This window comes from Maniola jurtina, chromosome 16, assembly GCF_905333055.1.
Source record: "Maniola jurtina chromosome 16, ilManJurt1.1, whole genome shotgun sequence".
NCBI classification, from domain to species: Eukaryota; Metazoa; Arthropoda; class Insecta; order Lepidoptera; family Nymphalidae; genus Maniola; species Maniola jurtina.
Genome location: NC_060044.1, coordinates 558,370 through 568,580, shown reverse-complemented (window position 1 = coordinate 568,580; position 10,211 = coordinate 558,370). Strand labels below are relative to the sequence as shown.

The window sequence follows — 10,211 nt, the reverse complement described above, 5'->3', positions numbered from 1 at the left end:
ACATAAAAGGGGTGGGTCGGATGGATCACATAAATTAGGAGATTTCTGCTGAACGCGCCATGGGTTCCTCGTAATGGCGGTGACGATCTATGGAAATTTAATGGTTAGACAGGGTGTTTTAAGATTGTGCATATATTCGAATTTGTAAAGCGGTTTCAGACAGGCATTTTCAGAAATCTATTTTTTTTTTTCAAAATTTTTAACAGAAACTACACACTAGTCACACTTTGCTTGCGGGTACGCGATCTCCACTCGAGAACACGTTTGCCCTAGCGCCAGCAGACGGCCTAACCACTGCCACTTCAACTTGCTTATTCGTTTAACTATATCGGTTACTTTGGTTCGTTACTGCTTATTGCTTCTTGTCTTCAAGTCGAGCGACTGTGAAGGTCTTGCAGAAAAAGTCAATAGGTCAAAGTGTTCATGTTTTATTCACTAGAATAAACGTTTTCTTATTTTCGCTCAAAAAGTTTCAATAAAATTATGTCAAATCAGCAAGATCAAAATTAAGACGGAGACAGACAGAAATCAAGCAAAATGTCAAAACGAAAATGTTACGACGCATTTATTTCTTAGGTGTATTGTTATTATTGTGTATCACTGATATTTCTTTTTGTTACGACTATTTATCGAATGAAGACCTAAATTCAGAACAAGTGAATAGAAAATTTCGAGTTGGTGGTAGAAAATCAAGAAGAAAATTCGATCGAAGAAATCAAGCACATATAGATGTAGCCAGCTTCATACAAAGACCTGACGAATCTTTGGATGAGAATGAAACTTATGAGCAATTTAAACAGAATATCAAGGGTCAAAGCATCGATTATGGTAACTTTGGGGCAGCTAATATAAATGAAGAAGTCAATAAAGATACTAGAGAATATCAAAATTTGTATGCTGATAAAATTCCTGAAGTCAACATATTAAATGCAAAACACTTTGTTCCTCAACATATGAATTTAAATGGATTATCTATGGATGCAATACATTCTCCAAATATTGAATTACATAAACTAGGAACTATTAAACAATTTGATTCTCCATATGAGAGGCATTTTTCACGGAAGGAAAAGAAATGGTAAGTACCTAAAGATCATGTATTGAATTTCTGGGTATTGAAGGTAATAAGTAGTTTGAACAATGTACAGGGCCCAGAAGATTACTAATTTCTAGGTGCAACCGAAGGCACAAGTTGGGCACACACCAACAAAACCCAATCGTAATAACAGCCATATTTTATTCATAAAAGTCTGTCTTGTCAACTTAGTCACGATATTAAATTTTTGATTGATGATTAAAATTTTTTTGCACTAATTCGGAAATGTTAAATATTCACCCAAGCAAACCATGTAATGCTTTGTTTTTTCTTTTTTTTTTAGTGCTGGTTTGAAGAAAATGAAATTTCCGTTTTTTTCCCATAACAATGCCAAAGAAAAAGTGCAAGATAAAACGCCTGCAAGAACTAAAAATAAAGATAAGAAAGATAAAAAGAGAAGACTATTTAGCCTACGATCCAAGGGCTCACGTAAAGTTAAAATACAAAGTACAAGCGTAACACAAAAAACTATGGGTATCACGAATAGTATAATGGTGAAATCTACAGACGCTAACATTGAGGCAGATAAAATCTTTAAAAGATCTTACTTTGAAAAACTGTGTCCTGCCTGTAAAAAAATATTCTTTGGAAATTCAAAGTCAGATGAAAGACGTAAAACTTCAAATGGCATAATACATAATAGCAGACAATACTTCCAAAGGAAAACCCATAATCCTCTAGCCCAGGAAAATGATAAACCGACTAATTTTGAAATGAAACCAAACAGTTTAGAAAATGTTGATTTTGATAGTTCCATACAAGATAGGAGGAGGAAAAGAGATCTTGAGACGATCGAAGAAAAACAAAAGAAGGTATTAGAAGAAACAGAAAAAGTTTAAAGCGTAAGGGTGAAAAATGAGAAGTAAATTAATAATTTTATATCTGTATAAGTAAGACTTCGAATGTAGGTGTACAATATTTCGTAATAAAATGTATTTGTTTTAGAATTAAAGGTATTCAATACTTATTGACGATTTAACTCATTATTAACAACATGTAACAAATAACACCTCTATCGTAGACTTTAGAGATAGTATAATTGTAGTTATATATATTCAAGTTTTTAAAATCATGTAGGAACTCTTTAATTTTCAATGATAAAAAAGTAGTATATGTCCGTCCCCGGGAAGTAAAATTAATCTGTAGAAATCAAAATCGGTTGAATGGATAATGGGCGGACCGTGAACATCTAGCAGATAGACAGACAGACACTTTGGCATTTATAAAATTAGTATGGATCTTTCCCTCTCAAAGTTAGAGCCTCAATAGCTCAAACGGCAAAGGAGTGGAGTGAAAACCGAAACGGTTCACACCCCGCCCGTTGCACTATTGTCGTACCTACTCCTAGCACAAGCCTGACGCTTAGTTGGAGAGGAAAGGGGAATATTAGTCATTTAACATGGCTAATATTCTTTTTTTTTTTTAAATTCGTTAAGCTTTGAATTAAAAAATACACAATCATGTTTAGGTAACAACTTTATTTGAAGATTGATAAAATACGTTCACAGTTTTATTGCAAAGAAGGTAAGTTATTGTACAACGCAATCAGCAGCCAAATTGATAAACCTATGTTACCAGCTTTGTCTACTTATCACATGTGCCTATAGATAGCTACATTCAGCGATATAAATGTTCCACTAGAAAGGGGGCTTAAAGTAAAGGCCGGACCGCATTATGGTGCCTTTTCACCAGAGATGTGCTATGCAAGCTATGCTGCGAAGATGTGAAATCTACGCTACGAAAATATGTGACCGTTTCCACCAATACTAAGCTATGTAGCTGTGCGAGGAAGATGCGTTGCCGCAAAGTAGCTGCGCGAGAAAGATGCGCATACTGTAGGTATTCTGCTCTGCACCACTGTCGACTGCCCATAGCATCCATAGCACGCATCCTTCCATATAAAAACATATCTTAGATGAATCCGTTTTCACCAGTGCTAAGCTATGTGCACCAATGAATATGATTGGTGGATATCAAACGCATCCATAGCAACGTAGCATTTTTTTTTTTTTATTCACTATAGGTAAGCGTTTGACCACAATCACACCTGATGGAAAGTGATGATGTGAGCATAGCACATCTCTGGTGGAAAAGCACCCTTATAACGGTGCTGCGCGTTGCGTCACTTTGCGTCGATATTCTTTATGCCACAACGCACTGTGCAGCGCCGCTCTCGTGCGACATGCACGATACGAAATTATTGAAATAATATTTTGAATAGAATAGAATAGAATAGATTTTTATTCAAATAAACTTTTACAAGTGCTTTTGAATCGTCAAATAATTTACCACTGGTTCGGAATGCCGTTCCTACCGAGAAGAACCAGCAAGAAACTCGGCGGTTGCTCTTTTCAAATGTTCAATTTACAATACGACGCTTTGTACCGCGCTATGTAGCCTGCGCAGCGCAGTTATAAAGCAGTCCAGCCTTAACAACATATTCTAAGTTTCCAACGAACATCGGTGTCCATACCTCTATCAATCGTAACCCACTTTAGATGCAATCCATTTCTACGAACATAGATAAGTTAGAACCGACTTTAAGTGCCTATTAAAGCTACCTATGTGAGTAATAAAATTTAGACTTATCGCACTAGTTTAATTTGTAGAAACGGACTGCGTCTAAAGCGATTAAGATTGACAGAATTGCGGGCACCGATATTCTTTGGAACGTGTTGTAACTGTGAAGTGTCCCATCTAGTGAAACATTTTTATCGCTGGGTAATGTTTTTTATTTATTTGTAATGAACAGCATTACAGAATACATAGTTTTACAGTTCAGGCTTAATATTAAATTACAATTTTGTTTAAAAGTTTATCTATAAGTATTTATAACAGTAGGTTTGAAGGGGCGAAAATATAACACACCACCACCATTGGTATATTTGTGGAAGCCTTACAACTTTACAAGATAAGTAATAATTATTATAAGTACCAACGACAGTCAATTAATTAGTATAAAAATATAAATACCTAGTAAGTAATTCACAACGTACGAGCTCGTGTGTGTGTGTGTGTGTGTGTGCATGTGGGCGAGTGCGTGTGTGCGTGATGCGTTATGAAGTTTTGAACATTTTTACATTTCCATTACAAAATAATACCACAGTGTATCAAACTAAACAGTGATCCAAGGTTTCTGGTGTTTGCGCAACAATAAACTAGAAAGAGTAAACCAAAAAAATCTCGAAGGTGCGTGAAGTCTGCCAATCTACTCTTAGTTAGTGTGGTGCACTATGGCTCGTGTCTCCTCTCTCTCTCTGAGAGGAGACACGCGCTTCGCAGGTCAATACTATAGTATCAGTATCAGTATAGAGTATAGACGCGGTAATCCCGCCCGTGCAAAATCGCGGCTTAGTAAAACTTGAAGTCTTTTGGATCCGACTCGCATGCGACGCAAATTTTTTCCACCGTAAATGGTCCATCTAAAAAAAAAAAGAATTTTGTCACACAACTGACTAAAAAAAAGGAGTCTAAGTCTTTTTAATGTTTTTACTGTAAGATAGGCTTGCGCTTGACGACCATCATGCTTGAGAACAGAGCAATGATGAGGTCTACGTTAGCCTACTTCCTGAGACTGCATCGTCACTTAACATCATAGCTAGTGAAGAGAGAGTGAAGCTAGTCAATTATAGTTAGTTAATGCCAGAAACATTAAGTGAGAATAATAACAATAGGCTTATACCAAATTGGAACCACTGGGTAGTGGGTATTCCTGATTCATGCCTCGCTAGGGATATTGCCTCCCTCAGAGCGAAAGCGATCACAATTCCCATACACGTGGCAGGCTCTCCCGTTGCTGCAAACAATAACACGTCCATTGATTAATCGTAGAACAAATCGAAAAAATAACAAATATATCGATTAATCGAATTGGGAGATAAATTAAGGAGGGAATGTGTAAAGAAACCAAACTTAGCTGATCAAAGTCATAGTCAAAGTCATTTATTCAAATTGGACAGGTACTATTGTACACTTTCTGATTGTCAAACAAAGATGTAGTGGTATCCAACAGTGGTGATAATTAATTACGTAAACTTAAAACTTAGTAGGCTTATAAAAAAAACAGGATGTGCTTATGACTTTTTAAAATAATCATTGAATATAGCTCGCTCAGTAACCTTTTCCTCCAAGAATAGTCTCATTACTAAAGGACCGCCGTCGGAGGTAAACCCTGAAGTCCTCCGGGATGTCCAGAGCTTGAGGGATCCAGTATTCCCAAGTGCGGTGTGTGAGTAACTCTCCAGTGTCAGGATGGTATTTCAAGTTTTCACTTGTCCAGTAGCCAAGGCCAAAAATAAAAGCTCCTTCAATCTACAAAACATTATTAATATCTCAAGTTCATGAGATGAATCTTAAGTAATAAGATAAAATTATCATTCCGAGCAATTAAATATCACTTGCTTTAACGGTGAAGGAAAACCTGCATCCCTGAGAGTTCTCTATAATGAAGTCAAAGGTGTGTGAAGTCTGCTAATTCAGACTGTGCCAGCGCGGTGGTGGACCATCATTTTGAGAGGAGACTCGTAGTCAGTAGTGGGTCAGCATGTGATAATAATGATGATGATGGTCTCCGAGGCTATTTTGACTGTTATCACATATAAACATGATTGGCAACCCATACTTATACTACAGTATAAAGAAAAATACAGTACTCCGATGTCTTTGATCTCGTGGTGGATGACGACCATGAATATATGCCAGCATAGGGCCATATGGATCTCTCCTCCGTTCCACCCTTACCGCACGTTTGCTCTATCTAAACGGCATCGTCAAACATTTGTCATATACCTAGTCTTTGCCTATGTTACCTTTACCATAGCCCATTATACAGCTAAATTTTAAAATTATTATGCATAATAATACACTGAGTCTGATAAAAAAGATATATAAAGCTGATCTTACTTGGCCAAGATCTATTTGTGGATTGACACTACGACCAGTGTCTTCAATTAAATCAACTCGTAGAATTGAATGTTCTCCAGTCAAAACATCAATCTCAACTTCAGCCAATGTTACTCCATAAATATCATATTGCTGGGAGTCGTTCTGAGTAGTATAATAGTGGACTTGCAAGTCAACCTGTTGTCTATATGCTTCTTGTAACAAGTCCCGCCAAGAGGGATTATTCATCTGATTCCGTATGGGTGCCAGTCTTGATAGAAGTTGTTCACAACATCTACGTACACCTATTCCCACATTTTGAGTTGTAACACTCGCTCCAGTGGCAATACAATTGGGAGAAATCATGGTATCATTAGGCTTTATCTGAATTTTGTCCACGGGTAATTTTAAAAAGTAAGCAGCAATTTGTATTGCTACAGTGTTTACTCCTTGACCCATTTCGATGCCACCGTGCGTTATGGACACAGTACCGTCATCGGGGTAAACAGACATATTTATTTCTAAGTTTTGAAACCCAGTTGTGGGCCATCTCATCCAACTAAATCTTAAACCGCGTTTTTTCCATCTGTTGTTTCTGTTAAATTCGTCGGTTGCAGTTTTTCTCTCTTCGTATCCTGAGTTGCTTTTCAATGTGTCCATCAATTCTATCAAATCACTATGTGCTACTCTATCCAAGTTTTCTAAACGGACGTCGACCGCATCCAAGTTAAGTTCATATGATATACGTTCCATCACTAACTCGGCCATTGCTATTGCTTCAATCGTACCTGAAAAAAAGGTTATTCGTGACTTGAACAATAACTTCATGTCAGATATTATGCAATGCTATAGATATTATTGTAAAAATTGTATTTCTTTCAAATTTTCTTACCAGGAGCTCGGACCCAGCTATTAGAAGTAGTATCTGTAACAACATTATATCCCGCATGATCCCATCGTTCCCTTCTATAGCAATTGTAGTAACAATCGATGCCAAACTGCATAAGATTCTCATTGTATACATAACCATTATCACTAAAAAGGTCATTTCTTAGATATTGAATTTTGCCTCTTGAGTTAACGTGAACCTATTTGAAAAGAATAAATAATGAAGTTATTTTTTATGTGCGAACATTAGAACATTATCACAGGTTAAGAAATTAATGATAGCAAAATAATGATAACTGATAATGTTGTCTATACACCTTGAAATTTTAATGGATGTTTCCCGAGAACGGTTTGTCCTCATAGTAATATGGAAGGATAGAAGATTTATAGCAAAGTAAGGTTACTATTGGTTCAAGGTTTCTTTCGGGTTTTATTTCTCACAATTATATAATAAATCAACCGTTTTTTGATTTTTATATATTTTGTTATTAAATCTTTTTGTACTATCAAGACAAAATCAAAACAACCATTAAAATTTCGCGCTGCATTTACTTCGTAGTTTCTTGAACAGGGCAATCGTTTTCCCATTGATCTCATATTGATGTCAAGAGGTGTATTAAATCTGCAGGGTCGATTGAGCTTGTGGACTACCAGAGCACTGGCTACAGCCAGTTGTGCAGATCTGGTCAGTTTAAATCCATAGCCACCACCTAGTCGTCGAACGTAAACATCAATTCTGGCAAAAAATGGACAAAAAGATTTATTAATTTGCAATTTATGTAAATATATAATTACAAAATTAATCGGTCTTGATCACCATCGTGACCAATCTATCGGGGCTCACTTTAAGCACAACTCTCTTCTCTGAATAGGAAAAGCTTAGGCTACAGACCGCCTCGCTGGCCCGGTCCGCTTTGGCAGACTTCACAAACCTTTGAGAACATCATGGAGAACTCTCAAGCATGCATATTTCTCACGATGTTTTCCTTCACCATGAAAGCAAATTATATTTTATTGTGTAACACGCACAAAGCTCTGAAAAGTTAGGGCTCGGGATTGAAACCCCGACTTTCTGAATAGAAGGCTAACGCGTAACCACTAGACTATCATCAAATAGTATAATACTGGAAATGAAATATTTGAAAAGACCAACTGCTGAATTTCTTGCTGATTTTGCTAGTTAGGAAAGGCATTCCGAATCAGTGATAGATCCACTTAACGATTCAAAAGCACTTGTGAATGTTTATTTGAATATAAATTCCTACTTCTATTTCACATCATCCAACACTACTTACTTCCTTTACAATACCAAGGACGGTAGAAAAGGGTTTAGATGTAGGTAATACTTTTTGTTAATAATTAATATACTTTCTTAAAGGACAGAGTTAGCATCCTTTAATTTTTATGTTAATCCTATATTTTAAAATACCTGTTCTCATCTATGTTTAGAACCCTTGCAGCTGCTTGCTGCACCAAGTCCAACCACTGCGTTGAAGATATCAATTTGATTCCTTCTTCAGTAGGATAAGCTACACAAGCTAGAGTCTCCATAGTGAATGAGTATTGTGAATAAATTGTGTCATCGGCGTTTATCACTTTTGTAGTATCTGTCCCTCTATCCGTTGCTCTATATCGCACAAACTCGGAATACTTAGTAGGATCATTTTTATTAATTTTTATATCAATAACCGGCTTTCTTACATTAGCATATTCAACGTGTACTAATTCTGCTGCCTTCCTAGCTATGCTTTCACATTCAGCTACAATGACACCAATAGGTTGATCGTAATATTTTACTGTACCATTGCAGAATAGTTCTTCATTTCTTAAATTAAATTTGTTAGGGGCTGGTATGAAGCTATTTACACCTGGTATGTCTGCTGCTGAGTAGAATGCTACAACACCAGGTTCATTCTACAAACCAAGAAAAAAAATCATGCAATCAAAATTTTTATAATCCATGTTCATATTGTTTTAAATTGTCTTATCTTACCAATGCAATTGATGGATCGATTTTCGTTATAGTTCCAAGCGGAACTTTAGCCAGAACAAACTCCAGGAACACTTCCCCCGGGAGAGATGGAGTATCGTCGGTATATTTTGCTTCCCCCGCGCATTGTATCTAGAATATCAGTTCTGTATTACACAAGAAATATTATAAATAAAGATATATTTTATTTTAGTGGAATTGATGGATTCAGGGAGTGCAAGACCGTAACTTGTGGAAGTCCCTACAAGAGAACCGTGGACGTCTATTGGTTGGCGATGATGAAGATGACTGGTTGTACTTACCAAGCCATCAATTTTTGGTATCGGTTCATTGACTGGCCAGACGGCCGGATTTGTTTCAAACACCTGAAGACTTTTGGACACTGGTCTGGTATCTTTTAAATCGATGGCTCCAGAGCAATAAACTGGGCTCAGAATATGTGGGGGGCACAGTTCCAAAAGACCCTGAAATTGATGAAATCTAATTATACACGAGACTTGTTTTTGAATTGTTCACTATTCGTAACTGAGCTACTTATAGCAATTATATAAAACCAGCTTATGGCTGCGACTTCGTCCATGTGGACTACAATAAATTTCGAGTCCTTAGAGGTTGAGTTTCAAAACTCCTTTCTTAGGGAATTCTAGGTCATGATAACTATACCTGCGCGCGTGCTAAACAATCGACCTGATCCGCCCAGTAGTTTGAGCTAGATTTATTTTGATGCTTTAGATCTATAATCTAATTTTTAAGTCGAACTTTACCTTATAAAAGAGCCCCAACGATACTTGTCGCTTGTATGCAATGGGCGAATCAAGTAAATCATTTACGAATACAAGCTCCTTCTGCAATATATCCAAAGCACCTTGCAGAGTTTCATTAGTGAACAGCTTTCTGCCCTGCAGGTACTGCTCAGTTTGGTGCGCACGGGTGATGGTGCGAGAGAGACCACTGTATACAATTCTGCTGTCAATGACTATGCAATTCTCGTCTATTTTGTAGAGGAAACCAGCGTGAACGAGAGCGTGGGCGTTCTGGGCACGTGCCTGTATCTGAAATCATACTCACTTGAATAATTAATTTAATGAAATTATCATTTACCTTATTTGGCTTTTACCTTATAATAATATTATGAATCAATGGAAAGTAGGTAATCATTCAGTTCAAATTAACATTTTCTAGTCAAACACACAAAATGATCTACTAAAATTTTAAGAGAGAGGAATCCCATCTGTCCTGATTCGTACATTCTCGGTACTAGCTCGGTACAATTGTAATAATCACCTTTGCTACAATTTGAATTGTTGTGATTGCTGAATTTATGCTGATGCCCGCGACTTCGTTCGCGTAGATGTA

General features: G+C 36.8%; 2 protein-coding genes across 2 annotated transcripts in view; one reads left to right on the top strand and one right to left on the bottom strand.

Annotated features, from left to right (window-relative positions):
- Positions 1–10,211, bottom strand: part of LOC123873140 (xanthine dehydrogenase/oxidase-like) — a 110,799-nt gene that overhangs the window by 94,116 nt on the left and 6,472 nt on the right.
- Positions 440–2,063, top strand: LOC123873129. The gene is made up of 2 exons (XM_045917841.1): positions 440–1,078; positions 1,380–2,063. Exons 1-2 carry the CDS (start codon positions 552–554, stop codon positions 1,933–1,935), a joined length of 1,083 nt encoding a protein of 360 aa, XP_045773797.1. The 5' UTR covers positions 440–551; the 3' UTR covers positions 1,936–2,063.

Coding starts and splice junctions, on each gene's coding strand:
- LOC123873129 (XM_045917841.1), top strand. CDS start 552: ATGTTACGACGCATTTATTTCTTAGGTGTATTGTTATTATTGTGTATC. Junction 1,079..1,379: donor TCACGGAAGGAAAAGAAATG/GTAAGTACCTAA, acceptor TTTTTTTTTTAG/TGCTGGTTTGAAGAAAATGA.